This window comes from Polypterus senegalus, chromosome 12 (genome assembly GCF_016835505.1).
Source record: "Polypterus senegalus isolate Bchr_013 chromosome 12, ASM1683550v1, whole genome shotgun sequence".
In the NCBI taxonomy this organism is placed as follows: domain Eukaryota; kingdom Metazoa; phylum Chordata; class Cladistia; order Polypteriformes; family Polypteridae; genus Polypterus; species Polypterus senegalus.
The window spans coordinates 164,600,368-164,625,153 of record NC_053165.1 but is presented as its reverse complement, the minus strand read 5'-3'; the positions used below and the strand labels follow the sequence as shown (position 1 = coordinate 164,625,153).

The 24,786-nt window shown below is 48.4% G+C and overlaps 1 protein-coding gene across 2 annotated transcripts in view; it reads right to left on the bottom strand.

Moving 5' to 3' along the window:
• mag (myelin associated glycoprotein) overlaps positions 1–21,248 on the bottom strand; it is a 43,284-nt gene extending 22,036 nt beyond the window's left edge. For both annotated transcript variants that reach the window (XM_039770636.1, XM_039770637.1), the window contains exons 1-3: positions 21,141–21,248; positions 3,418–3,480; positions 90–159 (exon numbers count right to left, since the gene is read on the bottom strand). In XM_039770636.1, the coding sequence (XP_039626570.1) occupies positions 90–144 (55 nt within the window). In that variant the 5' untranslated portion in view covers positions 145–159; positions 3,418–3,480; positions 21,141–21,248. The remainder of the gene's footprint in view (positions 1–89; positions 160–3,417; positions 3,481–21,140) is intronic.
• Between the last annotated feature and the right edge of the window lie 3,538 nt (positions 21,249–24,786).

The window sequence follows — 24,786 nt, the reverse complement described above, 5'->3', positions numbered from 1 at the left end:
TCACCAGTCAGCTCCCCGATGACATCATTAAGTGACACTTGTGACTGATGGACGCACTCACATGACCTGCTGTCCTGCTGGTCACTTACCTTTAATGAGTAAGAAGACAGGAAGGACGAACTGTAGACACGTGGTGGTCCTCATGGCGGTGGTGCAGTGCTGCAAACAGAGAAGAGAAACAGAGAAGCAGGTGAGGTCCTCTGTGGCACACACTTATCTTCATGTAGCGCCCACCATAATAAAAGAAAACACAAGCAGAGAGAGTGGCATCAGACTTACGCTAGATGGAGCAGAGCCTTCAGCCATCAGCAAAAAGACTGAGCCAAGACCACCTAACCAGCCAGGCCCATCTTAGAGCCTCTACCAGGAGTTTATCATGAAGGTCTGCTGATGGGCTGCCATTGGCACTGCTCTGGGCTCCCAGGTCATACTGGCACTGATGCCACAGCAGGGCACGGAGATCAGCAAGTGGCGTCACAAGGGCCTTGGTGTAAGGGTGAGGCCGAGGGGCTCTGTGGCTGAACACCTGGCATCCTGCAGGGCATTTATTTTTTTATCCTGGGCATGTTAAGGAGGACATTTGTGACGCCTTTGCTGTCAGCTTTGTGACGTTCATTTCCAACAGCGCCATGGCTGAGACGCATCGGGAGCTCAACGGTTTGAACGCTGGATGATTTCCAGCTCTTTTTTATTTCAGGTACAGCTGACTGAAGTAACAGAATCTAACAGGACCCCATGGGGTGGGTGACTTCCAGCCAAATGTTTCACCTCGCTGAATGCTTTGCTCTCCATGTGGAGCCTCTCTGGGACAACTCTGTGACTTCAGTCCTTACCACCAAGTGGCACTCTGTCCCCTCCAGTAGGAGCTCACGGCAGGGTGCTGGCTGAAGAGCTTCAGTGTGACGTCTGCAGAGCGAGTGACAGACGGACAGGAGGAGACATCAGAGGGGGGCCGACTAGAAGAGAAGTTACCAAAGGGGGAAACAGAAGAGCAACCAAAGATTTAACCCTGAGGTGGACGTCTGCAGTCACTTAGGAGGGAGCAGGTCACTAAAAGTACTTTAAATGACCTCAAAGTCACACATTCATTACAAAATACAACAGGAGGGAAGGAGGGCAGCCAAATGGGCACAGATGGAGGGACGTGTCACACTTGTAGAAGCCATGCAGCTGTAGGTCACACTTACTTCAGTGTTCGTAGATTGAGAGGATGAAACAAATCAGGGCTCTGGAGGAAAAGAGAGGAAGACTGGGGGCAACTCGGGCAGCTGAGCCGTGGCAGTGAAGACTGAAAGGGGTGCCACGGGAGATATGAACTGACCAGCTCGGCGAGCCCAAGGGACAAAGAAGGGGATCAGACAAGAGAGGGGCTATGAAAGAGAAAAAGCGTCATGTAAAAAAGGGAAGGCACCGCACTATAGAGTGGGAGGAAAAGCTCTACAAGATCACTAATCTGGCAAATCATGAATAATAAAGGCGCTATATAATGGAAAACAAAGAACATGAGAGGTGGGCGCAATAAAACAGGCTGATACTAAAGGCAGCACATAAGAGAAAGTTAAAGAAAGGCGCTATATTAACGGCACTTTATAGTAGAAAACAAGAAAAGCTTACTGACATGAAAGGCGCTATATAATAGATAGGACACTATAAAACAGCTAGGCAGATATAGAAAGGCAGTAATAACAGAAAAGTAAAGAAGATGCTATAATATAACTGAACTGTACATGTGACAATAACAGAATAATAGACAGGAAAGATGCTTTATCATAAAAAACAAGACATGAAAGACGCTATATAGTAGATGGAGACATAGATAGGGTGCCATGAAAAGGGCAGACACAGACAGCGGTGCATAACAGAAAGATTAGAAAGGTGCTATATAATAGACATTAAAGGCACTTTGTAACAGAAAACAAGACAAACACGCAGACGTGAAAGGCACTATATAACAGGCGGAGACAGGCCGGTATAAAAGGCAGCACAAGCCACGTGGCAGGTGGTCCCGGGTTATTTGGCCACCAGAGCCTGTCGTGGTCTTCACTACGATTTGGCGTTTTTGCACACTTTGCCTTTTCTTTAGCCAATAAATGAGGTTTCTGTGTGCAAACTTCTTTATTCTTCATTTTACTGCTAAACCTCGGTGGTCCCTGTCACCACTTAGCAATATTAAAAGGCACTGAGACCTTCAGAAGGACAGCAGGACAAACAATCTGTCGGGTACAGAAGTGTCCACTCAAGAGAGTAAAGACATTGTGGCCAGCCAGGCATGTGGACCCTGCAGCTCACAGGAAGGCCCCCCGGCCCCCTAAGGAGCTGCCATACCAAGGAAAACACAAAGCCTTCAGGGTCAGGAGGTGACATACTGTGGCACTGGGCAGCACGCCACATTGTACCAAGGCTGAGGCTTACATGACGTCGCTGGTGGTCCTCTCCAGTGACCTGCACCCTGTGGAGTTTCAGTGAATTCCCCTCATGCTTACGTGGGACGGCCTGGTCTTTGGCCAAAGACGCGTTCCATTGTAGGACACGTGGGGCCAGCTGATGAGCGCTGCGGAGCACAAGGTGGCCCGCTAAACCGCAGAGGGGAGTAGGAGGACACGGGCGTCCAGTAATGGGGGGGTCACTTTGTAGATGAAAATATGTGAGAAGAGGGGCCGGTGACAGAGGGGCCTTCAACTCACCACAAAGGGGTCACCGAGGACTGGCGTGTAATGACATCAAAAGGCCACATGCAAATGAAGGACGGGTGGGCGGGCAGCAGCAGTGAGGCTTTGGGGCGCTGTGGCACTAAATATGAAACAACTCTTCGTTATTAAAACATGGAAAAATCAAAATCAAAATCGTTATGAAAACCTGCAGCTACATAGTTTACAAGTGAATTACTACCAATATTAAAGAAATGTTTAATTATTAAAAATCATTTTTACAGAAGGACACAAATGATTACTTATTTCAAACTGTTTATCCAAATATTATAATGCTATTAATTTGAATTTTGTTACAATTTAATAAATGATTAATTGTATAAATAATTTGCACATAATTAAACATTTTAAAAATTATAAAATATTGCAAAAATGTATTCATTTTCAAAACCAATGTAAAATTATAAATTTAAAAATATAATATTATATATACTTTATTAAGTATAAAAAATCTTTTTACATTACAAAATAATTAAGAAGTAAAATTCTTTTTTTCCAGAACATCACATATTATTTATCATTTATCCAAATATCATAAACTAGTTGTATCTTAAAATGATAATTATATATATATATATATTTTTTTTTTTTCCTTAATTGATTGTCGCCAGTGCCCGCCCCCCAACACGAGCGCCACGTGGGCCGCGTCCTAACATGGCGGCCTCACCGACGCCTCGCCGTTCCACATGTCTCTCCGTCGCCGTCTTACCTGGCTGACTCGTCGGATGAGCAGACGTCTTCTACACAAACATCGGCGGGGGGCGACGATCCTCTGAAAGCAGACAGAGACACACAGTCAAGGTGAGGGCAGCCATCCTCCAGAGCCAAACTTTCAGTCAGTTTATATACAGTAGCGACTGTCACTTATATGACCGCTGGCCGGCTAGTGGGCTCGTAGCTGGTGTCCGTTGTCCACCTCCTGCTGAGGCCCCTCTTACTATTTTCTCCTGCCATTGGCGGTGCTGCCCCCCTTAGGTCACGTGACCACATTGCCTCTGTTTTCTTCTTTAGGAGATTTTTTCATAGGCTTTTCTGATTCCGGTTGGCACTGGTTATGCCTGGTCAATTTACTAAAAACGTGGTGTCCAAAAAGGAGGACAATTAAAATGTGAGGGCGTATCAAAAGCAAGGTGACAAGTGGCCCATTTTAAAGATGTGACCTCTCAGGGGCAGCTGAACGTGTGATTGAACGTCTCTCAGGTGGTACAACATCTTAACGCGGGCTCAAAGCCATGTGCCTGATTGTCACACATGCCATTCTGTATGCAAGCTGCCTGACCCCACAATGAGAACACCACTGGGGCATGGCAGGTGCCCTCCATCTCTCTGGTCCTATGAGAAAACAACTGGTAGGTGGTTTGCAACTCAGGGGATGAACAGAGCGCTGGTTTAAATGTTCTTTACCACGTGTTAATGTTCTTTGAGGTCCACATGCTGTCCACATCATCACTTATTGTCATTGCCCCAGACTTGACAGAATGGCCAGTGTCACCCATGGTCACAATGTGAAAGCTCAGAGGATGCTGGAGTCAAACATGAGCAAGGCGCTATAGCAAGACTGTCACAGGAAGTGAACGTATTGGGCCACACGGAGGGTCTCCTTAAAGTATAAGGTGTACCGGGGCTGAGATCCATCAAAGGCTTCCTGCACAATAAGGAGACGGAGCTTCACCACCGCACAGGGTTTCAGGACGGATTGAGGAGCTCAGAACAGGTGGTGAGCGTGAAGAAGGTGCGGGACGCTGGTCCAGGTCCACTACTGACGATGACGACGTTGAGCCTCCTGGTGCACCAAACAGAGAGAAACAAGCGAGAAAAACTGAAACAACCAGAGAGGCTGACTGACGAAGACACAGAGACAGCAAGGGAGAGCCGCTCAGCCAAGGCAGAGGACACGGCCACAAAGGCACACGTCATTCCAGACTCATCCTCGTGATATTTTAGGTGTTCGCCGCACTTTACCTTTTCTGACTGTACTTCAATTTGTAGGTTAATGGCTGTAAAACTCCCCCTGTGCATAGCGGGGTATTTCTGTGTGTAGAGAGGAGACATCAAGTGCTTTATGACCTCTGATTCAGCAGAAATCCACCTTTTCAGGCCCGCCACATCCTACACAATATGGGAGGAGAAATGGAAAAATACGAAACAGGCACCACCACGACATGCTGAAAGAACGTGTGCTCCTCTACCGAACGACAAGCTACTGAAGAAACGTCTCAGAAACGTCTCAAAAGTGATCTTACCAGCGACAGGAGATGACGACACCCACCCTTCGGCACCAATGCGACCTGAAACTGTCCTGGACTGATGGCCGCTGCCCGACTGGCTCTATCGTACTGTAAAGGAGGGCTGGCAGCGTGACCTCCCACCTCTGAAATGCATCGTCCAGTTGGCACAAACTTCAATCAGCCCTCAAATGATGTAACCAGTCGACCAGGAAATAAGATGGCGAATCTAAACACGCAGAGCTTAAGGGGAAGCAAACTGCAGAATGGTAAACGAGGTATGTGACTGGTGTGGCCTGCAGGGGGCGCTCCAGCCACCCAGACCTGACACAGACAGACACCAGGCCCAAGCTCCCAGCACAGCACACTTCATTCTCAGTGGACCCGCTTCCCAAACCGTCCCCACGAGCAGCAGAGCACAGTAAAGGGGGACTTCAGAGCACCCGGCACTTTCTTTCTCCTTCTTTTCTCTCTCTTGCCCTCCACTCCTCCTCTCCCTCCCGACTCTGGCGCCCTTCTGAGCTGCTAAAGGTGACTCGCTGGTGAGGTCTGGTGAAAGCCCAAAGTAGGGCACTGCAGCTTCCACAGCTCCCCCTGGTGGTGCCCATGGAACTCCCAGCGTGCCCTGTGGGGATCTGTGGTGTCACAGCAACCCTGTTTGGAGGCTGACCTCTAGTGCCCTGAAGAAGATAACACCCTGACTCTGCTCTGTCCCTCAGTCCTTCCATCCCCGCCGTTCAGGACCCCTGCTGTCCACGACACCAGAAAGTTTGGCGTCTCTGCTTTTACAAGGAAAATGAGGTACCTTGGTATTTCAAACCAACGTGTGATGAATGGCACTTAAACAGGCGCATTAAAGACATACGTATCACAGCTCATTGGTGTTCTAATCATTGGTGGGAGTCAGCAGTGGTCCTGCGGCCCCCTTAGCATCAACGGGATTGCAGCCTAACATCACCAATGATCTGCCATGGACTGAGCACTCAGGCCAATCCAAAATGGCAAGACAGTGTCTTGACCCTCTTAGACAGTTGAGGACGTTTCGGGTCTCTTCGGTGATCCTAAGAACGTTTTACTCCGGTGCTGTTGAGGGGGTCTTGACTCAGAACATCACCTCCAGGTTTGAGAAGAGCTGTGCCCGGGTCATTAAGGAACTGCAGAGAGTGGCGGACCGCTGCACCAGATCTGATCTCCACAGGACATTTACGGCAGGAGATGAGGAGCAGCGCAGAACTTTGGACCACCAGAGACTCATCTCAGCCCATCTGTGCGACCTTCTGAAATCAGACGAGGGCTTTAGGAGCGTTATGGCCAGAACAGAGAGGCTCGGGCCTCTGAGAAGACTTGTTAGCCTGGACAGACCACCACAGACCCTTTCAACTGTCCATTAAGTCTTTACATTTACTGGCACACTGGCACACTGGCACACCGTGCTTCACGGCACAGAGATGTTCTGTTCTGTTACATTTGCATGCTGCACAGATTGTGTTTAAATTGTAATGCTCATTTGGATATGCGCTATTTTCCTATCTATTATAGCCCCCTTTAATTTTCTTTTTAATTTAATTTCTTCTTTCTTTTTTAATTTACATGAATTTAATTTAAATGTTCTATTTGTTAGCATAATTGGCAGAGTCTCATGGCCGACTCGGGGTCATTTCCCTACATGCTGCACTTGTATAACTGTGGATGTGACAAATAAAGAATCTTGAAAATCCAAATAAAACACTTCTAAAAAAGCCCACTAGAGGGGGAAATCACCTGTGAACGCTGGCCCCGGCACAGACAGATGGACGACATATTTTCACCCAACACACTTTATTTACACTATTTACAATTATATAAAAGTCACGTGCACTCACGAACCCCAGCACTGATTCCCCCAAGTCCAGGGCCCACAGTCCTTGTGCCTTCCTGGCCGCCTCCAGTCCTTCCACAAGCTCAGTCCTTCTGCCTCCCGACTTCCACCACCGACTGGAGGGAGGCGGCCCCTTTTATGGGAACCCGGGTGGGTTCCAGCTGCTTCCCGGCACTTAGCGGTGGCCGAAGTGCCGGGCTCCCGGGATAAACAGGCACTGGGGTGCCGCCTGGCGGTGGCCACGGGTCCCTACCGGGCTGGGCTTCAAAGCCCCCTACCCGAGGCCCCCTGCATAACCAGGATGGACGGCCCCTCACGGTCTGGAGGAGGCACAAGCCCTCCTCACGTCCTCCTGGGCGTCCCGGCCGGACCACACACCATTAAACCCTGGTTGGTATTGAGGGCAAACACGGAGTCTTTACAAATAGAAAACACACGAGCCCAAAAGGCAATGCAAGTAAACAAGTCGCAGTACGGACATTCAAAGAACGGAGCAAAGGGTCCAAAGAACCACCAGAGCACAGAACTATGGTACATAAAAACAGAAACCCGCCGTATTTATAGGGAGTGATTGGCAGGTGACCCCGCCTCCTGGGGGACCACCCACAACACACATGGAACATCACCGAGGTATTGAAACGAATGAATACGCACAAGAGAATCAAAACGAGCAACATGACAACATGAAGTGGGAGGAGCCCTGGCTGAGATGTAACAATACGTTTAAGGCTCACATTTGCTTCGGTCTCAGAGGTTAAGATGTGGGGTGTCATCCTGGGGGGCTCATTTGGAACAACAAGGGCTACATGACAGGTAAAGAAAGACCTCAAGGACCCTCAGGTCAAAATTACCTCCACGTCTGTCACCCCACAGCCTGGGAAAGCAAGACAGATAACCTGGGAGCCCCCCAGGCCCAGCTCTGGATGGAGGAGGAGGAGGAGTACTTGCACGTTTAAGACCCCCTACTGTGTATCCAAATCTGACAACCTGAAATTCCTATGGATGGACTCCAGTTTCCCTATGACCTTGCTCTGGAAATGCTAGTTCAGAAGATGGATGTGCAAAACTTTATATTTACTTACATGAAGTCTCCTCTCCCACAAGCCCCCCAAATCTGTTCAGGTCCACCTGTAAAGACTCAGCTGATTCCACATGATCTCTCCGTCCACATAGCTTAGTGTCATCCATCCATCTGCTAAACCTGCCTATCCAGAGCAGGGTTATGGGAACTCATCCTAGTAGGCATCAGGACACCAGGGCATGACACTGTGGAGACCCTCACACTCACATCAGGACTACTTTAGTGCCGTCACTCCACCAGATCACCGTGGACACCACCACACAGATGGTGAGAAGATGTTAACTCCTCACAGGGCGCTGCTGGGTCTCCCTGTGGTGAGGTGGCAGCTCTGCACTGTGCCACCCTTGTCTGCGTGTCCTTTATATTCTTCTCAATATTAGTTATGAATGTGCCAGGGTTCTTTCCACAAGGTGCCAGGTAATGGAGACCTGGAGGAGGATGGAGTCCATGAGGCCAGCCGAGCCGTGTGTATTACTACTGATAATGAAGCTCTTTATTTGAAGCCTTTCTCTTCTCTCTCGGCCCCAGAGGGTGATGTATGTCAGAGTCCCCCGTCCTCCACACACACGTCACAGTTTTAACACCTCAGCTATGGAGGACAAGGTGCCCTCCAGACTCAGAGCTCTAACCCTCACCCTAAGCCTCACAAAGACAGATGAAGGACTTGCCTCTCGTGCCCGCTGCTCCTCTGCTCGGTTCAGCTGCTTTTCTTCAATCAGCTCTCCCTGTGAAGGCCTTCATAATCCCCGATTGTCGCAGCCTGGCCAGCGAGGAACTGGAGCTGCTGTCCGTGAGTCGAGTCTTCCCAGCTCTCTGTCAGTGGGCAGCTTTAAATATTCATCTGACATTTTTTTGCAGGACTGACAATCCCACACCACACATTCCTCGCATGTTGTCTCAGTGCCCTCCTAAGACATTCCAGTTTGTTTCCATTGTGTGTCCTGTGCACTCTCTGGGGAGAAGCCATTAAATAGGAGGGGGACCTCCGCTCAGCCGTGTTTGAGCACATCACCAGGGTGTGTGGCCCGAGTCAGAAGGGCCGGCCGTGTGGACAACAATTAAAGACCACCTCACCCCTTCATCCACAATGACAAGAGAAACTGAGCAAAACGAGGGGTCACAGAGGGGGTCCAGCTGGGCATTAGAAGTCTTAAGCCACCATTGTCATTTGTCCCATCTAGAAAGTCCTCTGCTGCCACTCAGGTCTACAAAGATGAGTAGGTGTGGATTTGAGCCAGGCAATGAAAATGCCATTGGTAGACCAGGAAGTGACCTGAGACCACCACTAGAGGGCACCATGCATTTGTTTGAGGTACTACTGAGGACCGTCACACACTCGCCGTCTGCTGAGATTCGTAACTGGTGTGTCTGACCAACAGGTGGAACGTCGCCGTATCACCAGAATGAGACGTTAGGGTTTGGCTTGAGACCTGCAGACCCCCTTCTTGTAACCCCCAACAGAAGGCTGAGAATCACATTCAGAATTGACAGCAAAACCAATCTGCCTAAATAACAGATCTCATTGTTATAACTGTGTAAAAATAAATCAAAAACAAATTAATAATAACCTCATCAACGATAGCTGGGTGGGATGTTTGAAAGGTTCAAATGGAATGTGTGTGGCACAAGGACTCAGTGACAGTGACAGAGTTACAATGACAGAGTTACAGGGAGTGACCCAACCCGCAATACTTACGAGGTCAGTCACATAACGTCCCAACATCACATAACGCCCATGTCGTCTGTCACAAAACGGCCATCGAGTGCCCAATTAGGGATATGGGAGGGTCACCTGACACGGAGGGCACATTGTGACTGGTGCTGGCCTTTCTATGACCTACTGTATGTTATACTTATAGTGGGCTGCAGTTAGACCATCACACAATGACCAGCTCAAGCCACACGTCTGCAAACGAGCAGCAGATAGGGGGCAGTAGCCGCGTCTCTAGGAGGACGCCGAGAAAGGGCGTAGTGGCTGAGTTAGGACGTGTGCACAGGACCAGCATGTCCCATGCCACCACTCTCTGGTGCCATGATAAACTCTGTTAACATGTGATTAGTTAGACATATGAGAAAGGCACAATATAACAGATACATAGATAGCTGGATGTGAAAGGCGCTATATAACAGATAGATGGGAAGGGCACTGCGTACGAGAAAGACATCTGGCTGTGCTCTGTAATGGACAGAGATAGAAGTAGGGATGAATGTGAAAGGCGCTTTATAACATTCAGGTAGGAGCAGCCAGGGTACTGGCATACTGTACAGTATGTACAAAAAACTCTTCACATCACGTCTGAACAACATGCAACATTTCACCGATCTCTGGCACCACAATAGACAATTGTACATGTTAAACTATACTAGCCGAAGCCTGCCGTAGCATACAGTGAGGTAAGAACAGGAACGGAAAACAGTGAGAAAGGAATTCAGAAATCAAAGAGAAAGAAATACTTCTTGAAAGACGCAGGTGTGAACAGGTGTTTTGGTGGTGACGACAGATAATGAGTCGAAAGATCTAACTCTAGAAAAAGCGACGTACAACTGAGCGTGGCTGAAGACTGGTTGTTAGAATTATTGTGCAGAGTAAACAGCATGTGGGTATGAAGAAGGCCGCGCTTCTGAAATTCGATTACGTAAATATAATCAATAACAACCCCAAAAAGATGTTGTGGTAGAATATCTCTAAGTAATTCCTGCAGCGTAATCCACAAGACTCGTACTGCAACACCAGGTCTGTGCTCCGGTCTTTGGGTATCCGACAGCGCAGGTTGAATTTCCGGCCAAGTAGGATTACATGTGAAAGTGATAAATAAATCAGGCTTTCCGAATTTACGTACTACGGCCATGGCATCCTGCTAGTTTTGTTGTATGTTTGTTGGACTTCCTGGAAATGTGGACAGTAATTTGATCATTTTGTCTACTCGTACGTTGTCATTTTCAGCCTTTGCGTGCAGTGAGCCTGATAGTCCTTTGTGTTGCTCCACACGCAGATCTTATTGATGTAATCTGAGACAGTTGAGACGCGCGCGCTCGGTTTTAACATACGCATCTACGACGTACTGTTGGAATAGTTCGCCGCTGGAGTGCAAAATACTAAATGGATTCCTCATTGATAATCTGTACGCCTAAAATTGGCATTGAGTAACATGGGACAGATGCAAATGTCCCTTTCGGCATGCGGTTCGCCATCTTCTCCGACGAAAATCGCTGCAGCATTGGTGTGACATGTCGGGGCATTGTATTGTCGTAAATCCTGCTTAGGGTTTTCCTCAAAAAGCATTCGTACAGATGCTGTTGGATTGGACTGAGCGATTTCATGCATGTGTTTGTATGATTTAGTGAAGGGGCTGATGGCTCTGAGCATGGAATCCAGCTGGAGAAGTACATTTTCGCTGCATGTAGAGTTTGCTTTATTTTGTAAGCGTACTTGAGAAGCTTGGTGAGAAATGCCGTGTCGGCTGCGTGTGGGCAGGACCGGTTTTCAGGTGGAAGCAGGAAGATGGTCCCAGCTTCCTAGCTCTGATGGTATGAATCAGGGTTTAGTCGACAAAGGTTTTCTCTGTTCCTGCAGGACCATCTAAGAAGAAGCATGTTTGTCGCGGCTGTGAATCGCTGTATGCAACTCATAAACATGTGTTTGGTGAGGGGTTGGGGGCGGGCACATGAGCAGGCAGTGCGGATACCTCGAGACGAGGGTGGGCACGGGAGGAGGGTTAGAGTTGGCGGGCGGGGCTCTGTCATGCGTATCCCAGGATCAGGCGACTTAGTCAATTATAGATAGATATATAGATAGATAGATAGATAGATAGATAGATAGATAGATAGATAGATAGATAGATAGATAGATAGATAGATAGATAGATAGATGAAAGGCACTATATATCAGATAGATAGATAGATAGATAGATAGATAGATAGATAGATAGATAGATAGATAGATAGATGAAATGTGCTATATAATAGATAGATAGATAGATAGATAGATAGATAGATAGATAGATAGATAGATAGATAGATAGATAGATAGATGAAAGGCACTATATAGATAGATAGATAGATAGATAGATAGATAGATAGATAGATAGATAGATAGATAGATAGATAGATAGATAGATAGATAGATGAAAGGCGCTATATAACAGATAAATAGATGTGAAAGGCGCTATATAACAGATATATAAGCAGATAGGTGTGTAGCTGTGATACTCTCTAGACGTCAGTGAAAGGCCTGTCTGTGTCTGCCATCATGCCACTTAAGCCCACTCTCTACCACCAAACCAGAACCCCCCTGAAAGAGCCAAGTGAAACGCAACAAAAACAAAACTGAAATAAAAACCCAACACAACACGTGAGTGGCCAAAATCAGGGCTAAATTGTCCGTGTTTAGCTCCCCCTGCAGACCAGTTTAAGCCACTGATGGGCTCCTAAAGTGAGATCTGATGTCGCCGGTGTTGTCATTTGACAGAATGGTGGCACACATGATGTGATGTCCTCGTACACCCGATGACAGTGACGCCACCACTTCACGTCGCTGGACGGCTCCCGCCCTCACCAACCTGAATTAATCAGTTGTGAAGAAGCTGAAGGAGGTGGTCTGTTTGCAGGCCCCTCTCTGTTGACTCCTCGCTCAGGCCGCCTCTGACCAGGTGGTCCCACAAGCTGACCTCTGTCTGTTGTTCTTTTTGGCTCCTTCAGCAAAGGCTGCCTTCAGGACTTTTGACCTTTCCACAGGCCATCTCCATTCAGAGCAGTGTGCTTTGGCACAGGGCTGCCATTGTGAGAGAGCCCAGCCTAGGGATGGCATGCATGGTACGAGTGGGTGACGTCTAAACGGGCTTTTCATGAATGGCATGGCGTGTGTCATCATGGAAGTACAATGAAGTAAGGCCATGTGCGAGGTCTAAAGAGCCTCTGTAGAGCCACTCAAAGAGGGCATTCAGCCAAAACGTACCTACTGCACTCATGACCCGAAATGTGTCACAACAGATGTCCAGTGTGACGTCCATTTGGCTTGTGTGAGACAGCAGGTCGTGTTTCAATTAAACTTACACTCCACAGATTTGTTCAATTTCAAGTTTTGTCAGATGGCCACCTCCGGCCCCAGGGTCCCAGTTTCCACCCCTGAGAGCTGAAGGGCAGAACGATGGGCACATTCGGATTTCTGTTTCAGTTTGTGATGAGCCCTGTGCCCTAAGGGTATTAGTGCCCAGGCATGGACATCAAGTATTGGGGCTGAGAACCAGTGGAGCAGAAAAAAGAGAAGAACAGAAGAAGTGCACATCAAAAAGTAAGGAGTTTATTGAGCAAAAATCGAGGACACAAAGAGTCCAAGTACGCGGATTCAAAGTCTGGTGACAAATACGCAGTGAGAGTTGAGCACGAGAGAGTGGACAGTCCTGTTCAGAGGGGTGACGGGAGACGGGAGCAGTTAGTGACACCATCTCTGTCTTTCCATTAGAAAGGAGGAATGTCAGCATGAAGAGGACCGACATCACTCCAACTTGAGGGCCCCACGTCACCTGGGAATGTCACCGCTTGACCGACAGCGCTCTTAATGGAGAAGACTGCAGTCCAGCCTATGGCTTAACCAGACGCCGGCGTCACTCTTCTACTAGTCATTAAAGGGAGACCCCAGACAGTTCCTGGTCTTGTGTCCGTCAAATTAAAATCTTAATCAATAGAAAATAATAAATTGAAAGGACAAACCTGGCAGCTCCTGAAAATCCTTCTTTACTGTTCTGGCTCCTTATTCACAGCATCAAGTGACCAAAAGTGACGAGTGAAACGATTCGCATGAAATTGTAGAGAAAGGCCGCGATTCTCTTCTCCATTAAAACAAAAAAGTGGAATAAGTTCCGTTTCGCTCATCACGTGCGTTGAATTCCCGTGTCCTGAATTGTCCTGAGGAGACACCCCAGTAATGCGCATGGACTGTTCTGTGGTGGCGGGACACGTGAGCGAGACACAGGCGGACACAGAAGTGACTTTACCGGTGCGTGTAAGTGACACGACTCACCCAGCTGCAGAAAAGAGCTCAGGTAAACACGGACGAGCACCGCTACACCCCCAAAACACTTTACAATCCCCCAAAATCCTTTCAAGAATTTTATGTTTCACAATTGCACAATAAATTTTTGAGTCCATTTCACAAAAACTACATGCAAATTCACCAGCGACCGTCCATCTCTGTTAAGGACCACATCAGCTGACCGCCTTCTTCTTGACCACCTCCTGGCATCAACTTTAACTGACTAAATTCAAAGGGAGGAGCAGCACTTATGGGTGCTGCTGTTTAATGGCTTCATCATCATCATCATCATCATCATCATCTCACACGCATACACACACGGGCACACACACAGCCTCTGGCCCCACCCCTTCTGACATCATTTGTGTTTGTCTTTCAGGCCCCGCCCCCAGCTCTCCCTCTCTCTCAGGCTCCGCCCCTTACGACTTCATCTCTTCCTGTCTCTCAGGTCCTTGAGGCTCCACCACAAGCATTCATGCCAGTAATGCCACTGATTCCTAGGATGCCAGTTTTGAACTTTGTGGAACATCCAGGATCAGAGGACATGGACACTGTGGACACTGAGAACTTATGGCCTTCTGCCCACCCTGAGTGATACATGTCAGACTACTAAAGATTTAAGGAAATGGGGCTAACTCACCAATGATGAGTGCTGCTTATAATGCTGAGGGACATTTCAGCTATCAAATATGACAAACTAAACAGCAAAGCCAACCTTAAGGGGACACTGAGAGACACAGCAGATAAGAGCGATGCTAACAAAGAACACCAGAGATGACCAGTCACTTAGCAAGAGAAACGTCTTCTGGAAGCAATAAAATGACCACATATATTACAAAAAACATTGGCAAGTGCTTAACGGAGAGGCCAAAACAGGTGATGCAACATATGACACCAACTACACCATGCCACCAAGTGCCTGGCACTGACTCTGATTCAGTTTACACCAGAATAGAAGAGGAGTGGAGTGAAGCAGAAAGACATGAATGGAGCTGTAGGAGCACAGAACTAAGTGGTTTACTTGTAAGATTGGCAGAGCAACACCCTAGTCTTGTGTGGCAGTTTGGAAAGATGGGCAGGAAAGACCCAAAGGTCACCACCTGTCAGTTCATAAGTCCAGACAGTTTGGGTGAGCTAAATAAAAAGCTCACAACAGCGGGTGTGGACTGCACAGCCAATTAACATGTCCACTTGCATGTGGCTTAGCACACAGTGGGTGGCACTATTTTAGAGTGGTGCAGGTCACCACGTGATATATGCCAGCTTCATGTGCAGCTGGTGACCCTGGCATGGGCTCAAACCCGTCAAACAGCCCAAAGAAAAGGGAAGCGGGGACAGACGGCTTATTTCCATCTTCCGGAAGGCGCCTTGGAGCAGCTTGTATGACCCGCTGAGCTCCGCCAGGCCTGCCACGTCTTGGTGACATGCCAATGGGATTAGATGTTCTTGAGAGGAATTTCCCTGCCAGGCTACAGATGGCATACACCTGGAAGACTCGAGAGATGGCAAGTCATCAGCAGGCAGTTGACTTTGAGTTCTGAGAAGACATTTATTAGTTTAAGTGTCCGTTCAGGAGCGAGGCAGACGAGCAGATATGCAAGTAATGGTCACCTTTGTCACCTCGGGCACCTTTACCTTGTTTAAAGGGGGTCATCAATGAGGATTACAAGTAAGGTGTGGAGAGACAGACTGGCATTGCAGGGTTTATAACAGCATGGCATGCTGAGTGGCTCTGGGTTCAGGTCCCACTGTGACCACACTCACATGGCATGGCATGGCATGGCATGGCACTCCCATGTCCTCCTCATTATCTCCTTGAGCTTTTCAGGTCAATCGGCAGCTCTAAATTGATTTGGGGTGTGCACTTGGACTTCATGAGTGTTGGGCGGCCCATGGACCTTGGCGCTAATGACGATGATGATGGCCGTCGATGAGTGAGTGCGACGTGTCGCATCCACAGCGTGACGCCTTCAGTTCATTCAACGTCAAAACGACTCTCAGGCTTTGACCCTCACCAGGCCGTGTTCTCCCTCAGACGGCGTAAATGTGAAACGGAGCCGACATCAACACTTGTGAGTCAAAGGGCTCTGAAAACAAAGAGCCTCCAGTGCCACTGTGGTGCCCAAGTAACCTATAAATTGTATAAATGGAAAGTGTGGGCACTGGTATGGTTATCAGAAGCTCCAGGAGTTGGTCTCCAAGCTTCAGTGACAGTCACGCGGCTGGGTTTTCATTTTAAAAAAATGGCGATTTTAAACAAAAATGACCTCCGTCCACTCGGGCGTTCTCACTTCATTCATTCATGAAAGTTTATCAGTGCAGAATGAAATGGCCTAAAAACACATATGACGTAGACATTCGCCTAGACGGTTGGCACACGTGTTTAAGTACAAAACTCCATAAAGGGCTGATTGATGCCCCCCTTGCCACAGGACGTCTCACAGAGCGGTAAATGATTTGCCATTGGCACATGTATGGGGCACTCAGACAGTCGAAAACGCAATTTACATGCATGTAGGTAAGCAACACAGCGAACGCCATATAAATAAGGTCAGGGAACGAGATGTTAATACGCACACACATCACAACGCTGAGACGGCTTTCTGAGATTCTGGGGAGTCTCCGTTTTGGGGGTTATAATTGCTAGGGCATGGTGATTATGAACTAAGGGTTAAACAGAGGCGTTTTTAAATCAAATGTCCAAGTGTGGACGTAGCCGGGGGCTTGTGCCCAAACTCAAGAAGCAGGCTTCTGGCCTGCACGGGTCCAACTGAGAGGGTAACGGCTTTTAATTCATAAACTCTAAATTGGGGGAGAGGAACCACGAAAGCTCTGGCCCACAGAAACCAAAGCAATGACTCTTTACAAATGAAGAGTTTATTAGCAAAACATATTCAAAAACAAAATAAAAAACACAAGTGCAGATTTAAGTAAATCTTACTCACAAAACAAAACCAAAGTCCAAAATCCAAAAGACCAGAAAAAAAAACACACACATACTATAAAAAAGAACAATCCCGAGTCCAAAAATGAGGCTGAGCAGAAGTGTGAAGAGATGCCAGAGCCGCCATTTCACACACCGTTGGGGTGGCAGGGTCAGGGGGTCCCGCCTCCCCAGGCTCAAAGCACCGAGCTTCCAGAGCATCACTTCAGAAACAGAAGACGTTACAGGACAATAACGAGGACGTAATTACAAAATACCCGAAACTGGAGGGAGGGAGAGCGGGGCAGAGGCCTGTGAAGCCATGACAGTCAAAGTTTGTCAATCACCAGAGGACTCGTAACTGCCATGTTGAAACCAGAGGTGGTGACGTGTCACATGAGATTCACTGTGACAATAAGGACTCAGACATCACAGAGGACAAAGAGCTGCAGATGGCCAAAGCCATCAGTCCTGGAATTCCGTCTTTTTATATTAAGTCCCAGATTTTACAAATGTCCCAGTGTGTTGGCATACAGTGGGGATGCCACTCTGGATGAACATGACTTCACTTGACAGCTGGTCAGCCAAAAGGGTGACGCCGACCACTTGATGACTTCAGCCCTGTCATTGCAGATATTCCAGGCCCGGACCACCCCATTGTTGTGCATCTGCCTATGCTCTTATATTAGACATTGTTTTAATTGTGGAGGGCATCGTTGCCCTGTGCCCAATGCCACCGGGCTGGGCTCAGGCCCACACCATCCTAAATGTGAGTGAACAGGCTGGGTAAGAGGAGCAGTGCTGCCACCTCATGGACCCCGTCTTGTGGGCTCAGTTCCTGCTCCTGCATGTTCTTCCTTGGACCAACAATTGTGCCCCCCACCAACCTGCGTGACTCCAAGCTGGACTAGCAGGGCTTGAGAAAGTGAGAATAATAAAATATTCAGATGGCACCTTCCCTGTGGACAGTTAATGGACAGTTTGGTGGGGAGTTTTGAGGTTGTGGAGACTCAGAAAAGCTCATGGAGTGAACATCTCAAGCAGAAAACCTGATTGTTCTCTTTACACTCCTGGTGGTGTCCGTTATACAAAGTGGAGACTTTAAATTCTGTTACTAATGGTGGGCTCTGACACCCTGCACAATTCGTCAGCTCACCTCCTTCCTCCAGGTGGTCTGGCGGTGCCCCCTTCTGAAGAGCACAGTATCCTGCACACTAAAGATTTCTGTTGTGTCCTCATATTAGGAACCTTTTCAAAGCCAAAGGAGCCACCGTCACAGAATGCCAAGCAACAGCAAACTGCCTTCACAGAGCTGCCATTTTAAGGATTGGCATGAATGGCGTGTCTGCGGTGGTGCGTCCGGTCATCGCATGTCCGCTCACGCACTGATTTGAATTCAGGCGGCTAAGCAGCGCACCCCCGTGTCGACCCCCCATGTGTTTAAATCGTACTTGTGATATTTCACACTGCACGTAGGCCCCGCTTTGCACAAACTGTCGCAGAGCAGTGACAATGGCAGCCTAATAAACCGCAGAGGGCCGTGGGCGGTGCCAGTCGTGCGAATTCTTGTGTAGGCACAAGTGCGGTTGGCAGATTCTCGGGCTTGTTTGTTTCTGCTTTCCAGGAACTCCGAGACATCCACACGAAGAGAAGCACCTGTGGCTGCCAACGGCCGCGGCAAATAAATCACCAGAAGAGAAAGGAGCGCAAAAAGCGACACTGAGCCGTGACTGGGGACGACAAGGGGAAAAAATATGACGGCCTCCGCACGTGCCGCTGCTCTCGTGGTGACAAACAGAACCGGGCGGCCCGTCGGGATGCGGAGATAACAAAACCCTAGCGAGGGGCGCACAGCACGGACGACGAGCTCCTTCGTCTTCTTTAATGACATTCGTCTCTGGAGCTCATCGTCATACATGAAAGTCGCTCAAAGAAAGTTACAAAAAAGTGAAAAACAAAAAGAGAATCGCAATGGGAGCCTAATAAGAAATTATAGATACAGACTCCAACTGACGGGATGCTGGAGGTCCGGACCCCCTCCCTATCGAGTCTGCTGTGACCCGATGCCCCTTTACCAGGGGCACCACCACCTCCCTGAAAATGGACTGAGGAGTCCAGGAAATGGTAGATGGGTGGCAGCGTGATGACACTCGCCCGATGTCTGGGACGGACGGGTCAGGTTAGACTCTTACGTTCTGTAAGATCGGTCGTCTCTGCTGTCGTCACATCACTTGTGGTATAAGCAAGCAAGATCTTGGCATTACTTTAACAGTGGCCAGGATGCCCAGAAATATTCCATCCATCCATTATCCAACCCGCTATATCCTAACTACAGGGTCAGGGGGGTCTGCTGGAACACAGGGCGCAAGGCAGAAAACAAGCCCACCAGCCCACCGCAGCCCAGAAATATTGTTAAAATAATTTAAATAACACTGCCCAGTCCAACTGAGGTTCACGAGTTGGAACCCATCTCAGCAGCACCGGATGAAAGGCAGGAGCCAAACCCCCATATGGTGCCAGCCTAGCGCAGGGCACACTCAGGTTCACACCCGCATTGGCACTTCAGACGGAGCCTCCTCTGCGGCTTTGACGGCGTTATTTTATGTAAAAATATCTCGTGGGCTTTTTCTAGCGATTACATGTCATGATTTGTGTTTTTAATATGCTGATTTTGGACATTGGTGGTCGCACTGTGTTAACTTTAGATTGTCAGTTTTGTTGGTAAAGTGCGATTTCTGGAAGGAGGAGGGGTGAGGCGCACGCTAGGCGAGTCGTGCCTGCCCATGGTGGCACCTGCCGATGGTGGCACTGCACACGTGCTGCACCTAATTAAGATGTTGTAAACTGGACACGTGACGATACATTGGAACTTGAAGCTGAATCTCATCTAATTAGGGCCGTGTGGGCGGGGCCACACTCATCATTGACAGCCGCTATAATCGTTTCCGGAACACCGAACTTGAAGTGTAATTCGATGAAAAGACTTCTCGGGCCAAGTCTCGTGTCCGGGAAACATCGGCCATCCTCTGAATATCAGATTCTATCATCGCTTCTAGTTTTGCTTACACGAAGTTTTTCTCCTTTAAAAACATTTTGAAAGACAATACACAATACGTTTAGCATTGGAGACCCTTGTCCAAATCTTACCCGGTATTTGTGATTCCATGATAATGGCCTGCCTCATAACATATGTATAATAATAATAATAATAATACATTGCATTTCTATAGCGCCTTTCCATTGCTCAAAGTGCTGATTCTGTAAAAGGAGCTATATATCAAGAAGGCTGGTAATTATTTTACAAAAGTTACATCCTATCGTCCATTTCAGTTTTGCTTACACGAAATGGATCTTCATTGTAAACATCGTGAAAGGCGCTATATAAATAATTTCAGCTCCGGACATGCTAGCCCAAGCCTTACCCCACATTTCTGATTCCATAACACATGTTCGATATTGGTTGTCTCATTTCAACAAAGACTGGTGATTGTTTAACAAACGTTTTATTTCATTGCCACCCTTGTTTTTTCTTCCATGAAATTGATCTTTATTACACACACCGTGCAAGGCACTATATTCAATGACTAGGAATGTCGACATTCTCGTCCATGTTTTACATTCTGTCACAACATCGATTTACGATATTCCGTGAAAGCAGAGCCCACATAACAAGCGCCTCCTGCTTTTGCTATCCACGCACCAACGACTGTTTCTGTATTATTAATTATGATTATTTTTGGTTTTATTTTCTGTCATCACACCTCCTTCTGATCTTACAACACCGGGCGTAATTTAACGTAACAGGACCCCCGTTCAAACCTGCTTAATTCATTTCAATTCGGTCAGGACCAGCCCTGGCCGGGATGCCACTTCATCATACAGACACACGCGCGCGCGAAGCTCGTTTAGAATCACCGACATGCCTAACGTGGGGACATCACGGCGTTCACCAGAGTGCGACTGTCGCTTTCCAGCTTCAAGATTCCTGCTCGGCCGCTTTGTCAGGTGTTAGAAACGGGTGGAGGATCTCCGAGGATCAGCGAGGACTAAAGAGCGCAGGCGCAGTTCAGTGCGTTCAAACGTTAATACTAAGAAGGCGCAAACTGGAGCGGAGGTGAAAGGCACTATATAGAAATCAAACATTGTAACTTTCAAGAGCAAATCGTAAGGTCCGTACGTGTTAATTGAGTTACAACTGCTTCAGAAAGTAAGACAAGTCACAAAGCGAAAGCCATGAGTTGGTTAATCCGCGTTGGCCGCCCATTCGCCCCTTTCGCCAGCCACGAGAGGCCGCCTTCGCGCGCTCCTTCCTACCTTCCAGCTCAGGCCCGGCTGCCGAATGTCCTCAGCATGGCGTCGTCTCTCAGTCCCCAAGCGAATGCCCGGTGGAGCGTCACATTGTTTTCTTATTACTTCGGGGGGCCTGTACCAGGACACAACACCCCCCGTATGGAAATGAGGCCCCCCGCTCGGTGTGACAGGAGGGGTCATTCATAAATTCAGCACAAAGGCCACTCTGTGTTGCGCGTCCGCACGGCGCTGTAAACATCGGAGGGGACAGGAAAGGCGACTTCATGTGATGAGCTTAGCGAGCGACACGTTAGGACGGCGCGCGGCCGGGTGGCTTGGAAATGCGGGATTGTGCGGCCCCCGGGGCTCAGCGCTGAGACTAGTGGGCATCGATCGTTGGGGTCTTTTTCGGGTCACCTTTCGATCCACTCGGTTTTGGTTGACTGTTCGTGTAATCGAAGTTGTATTTGAATGGCATTTGCTTCACACCTCTGAACTCGTTAGGGCGCCCCGAGTCCGCACTCACTCAAGAAGACTCGGAAGGAGCGGAATTCAAATAAATGGCAGCGCTGAGGGTCCGAGGCTGCCTTCGATTATTTGGAGGGTAGGGTGGCTCTGTATATAGCGCCTGTCAAAGTCTTCAAACCACTTCACTTTTCACACAGTTCCTCATGTTGCAGTCTTGTGTTGAAATCATTTTTCTCTCACCCATAACCCCAAAATGACCAACTGACAGCAACATTTTAGAAATTTCAGCAAATGCATTTCAAATAAAAACCTGAAATATCCCAACGACTCACTGCTTTAAACCCCTCGGCAGCCACTCCAGCCTGACGTCTTCTTAGTGTGATGGGACAAACGTCACACCCTGGACTGCGAGCTTTTCTGCCCTTCTCCTCTGCTGATCCTCCCAAGCTCTGTCAGGGTGGACGGCACATTCCGGGTCTCTCCAGAGAAACTTCACTGGCTTCAGGCAAACGGGAGGCCCTGAGCTCAGTCTGGACGGGCACAGCAAGGGGTCTGAAAAAAGTCTCACTTTTTCATTTTTCACACGTTTATAGACCTTTCTGTGAATGTGTGCCCATGTCGTCATTAAGGGTTGTTGAGGGCAGGTTGATGGGCAAAATGTCAAAAGTGTCCATTTCCAAAGAAAACTGCACAGCACAATAAAGAGTGCAGGACATGAAGGGGTCTGGAGATTCCATGGATCCGCTGTGTGATCATCACATTGACTGGCTGTGCCATCCTTCTACGATTAGCGGAAATCTAAATAATCGACGCAGACCTCAGTGTTCACATTCTCAGTGCACCATGCAATGCGTGTGTCTCTGTTATGTGCCATCTGGTATGGGCTTTGTTAAAGCAGTGCAATTGTTTGGGATGCGCCATCTGTTGGAATGACAAATGCAATGAGTTTTATTACTACAGATATTTGTGATGCGCCATCTGTTGGAATGACATTGACGTGGCCACCAGAAGGACACACAGGCACCTATCCTTGTATTAAGGTGGATTTGTCTTTTCATCATTTATGTAAAATGATGTTTTTAATCGATTATGTCTTCTTTTCTTATTTTATGTCTAAATACTGTTTCTCTGTGCTATGTAGTGTTCTCCTGTGTCCCATGTGTCTTGTGGGTGGTACCCCAGGAGACAGGCTGCCCCGATGTCACCTCCTCTGTGACAAACCCAGGCCTGGTGTCCTGAAGTTGTGCAGGACGTCTTTGTAATTCTTGTTTTCCTTGATGGAGTTGATGAGTTTTTGATTATTTCTGGATTCTGGTTTGACAGACGTGGGCTGTGTGGGTGGCCTTTTAGTCAAATTCTCTTTCCATTTTTTGAGCATTTCTTCTTTTTCTTTCTTTTCTAATTTAGCTCTCATTCCTAAAGATTCCTTGCCTTGGTTTGTCTCTTCACAGCAAATTGTTGGATTTTTTTTACAGTTTCCACACCTGAGAGAAACACCAAAGATGTGGCAGAGACCTCTGGGGTCCAAACCTGAGGAGGACGTGCTCCTCAGGTGACATGAGAGGGACATGCTCCTCCTTAAGTGACGCGGACTGCCTAAGGGGCCAGGAATACCTGGAGAAGCCGTCTATAAAGTGAACAGCAGGTAGAAGGGGGCACAGACTTGGCACATAGAGAAAGCCTGAGACGCGTCTTCTCGCTGCTGGAGTCCATCTGAGCTGGCATATGGGGTGACCTCTGACCCCAGGTGAGCAGGGTGGGGTGTGCATGATCGGGCAAAGAGACACAGTGGCTGGGCATGAGTGTCACCACTGGCGACCTGACTGGCATGGTGCCTGATCAGCACTAAAGAAGCCAATTGTCCTTTTTGGGCCAATGACCAGCAATGGACTTCAAGAGGTCAATTCCATTCGTCCATCCTAGGTCGATGCTGCATTTTAGAAGCCATCTGAAAACCTGGTTAGGCCACAGCCTGCAGGTGGGAGCTGGGTGGGCTGGACGGACCCCTCGAGATCCTGACCTGCTCCATGTTGTGATTGCTCTGGTGGCACAAAATAACAAAAGGGGAGATGCCTCTAAAATTGCCCACAAAACAGATCTCACCCCAGGGCAAGCCGGAGGCTTCAGGCCTAACGAGGTCTCGACATGAAGGTGGTGGCGGTGATAAGAAAACAAACAACTGAGTAAAAAAAATGGCCGCCGAGGGCATCGAATCAGAACTTCAGAACAAACTGGGCGCACAAGCCATGGCGTCTTTATCAGAAGTGGAGCCGCTCTTCGTGGTCCTTTGTCACCAAGCGTGCCTGCCACATCACAAGGACGCTCTTCTCTACCTTGACCTGTGATTTGTCGCTAACGGGCCTCGTCTGCTGGAGTTTGGGCTTCCCTATGAATTGGATTATGAAGGAGCCACCTGCATGCCCACTGCAAGTACCAACGGTCTGTCTCAGTCCACCCCCCCCACCTCCTCTCATCTCCTTGCAGATTTTCTTCACACAAGAGAACAACAAGACCCCCGGTGTGAGACAAGGAGCCAGCCATGACACACACTTACATCACACTTGTGATTCAAGTGAGGGCATGGCATCATGGTGGCATTAGTGACCAGGATGGCACATGAAGCAGAAGTGCTGTGGATCCATTCTGCTGCTAACAATGAGGATGTGCCCGGCTGTGAGAACATTAGCTAATGTTCCACACAAAGAAGCTGCCAATTGTTTTGCTCTCCGCGGCCCAGCAAGACAATTATTTATGTGCGGGACTCGCTGGTATCTGGCCGGCCGCTCAGTGACAGGCCCCCGATTGTACCAGCAGAGAAGTGACAAAGAGCCCTGTGTGCGCGCGGCACATCCACCCGAGACATCAACCGCATTGTTGAGAGCTCTGAACGAGGGTCCCTGAGGCGAGGGGATTGGGCTGAGCATGACCAGCACGAGGTGTGTGTGTGTGCGTGCGTGGGCATGCTTGGGGGGTCCGAACACAGGCCTTGAACCCGAGACCACTGACAGTCAGCCAGGGCAGTGAGGACGCACCATTCAGCAAGAGTGCTTTGTGCTTTTATTAACAAATCCAAAGTGTAGTGTGGGCTTCTTCACTTTAGAAATAAATCACAACAAGCGCTCTGGGGGGCTTTGAAAGTCACAATCAATAAATGACAATCCAAACCTGAGAGGTGACATCCAAATACCATCCTGCAAGCTCA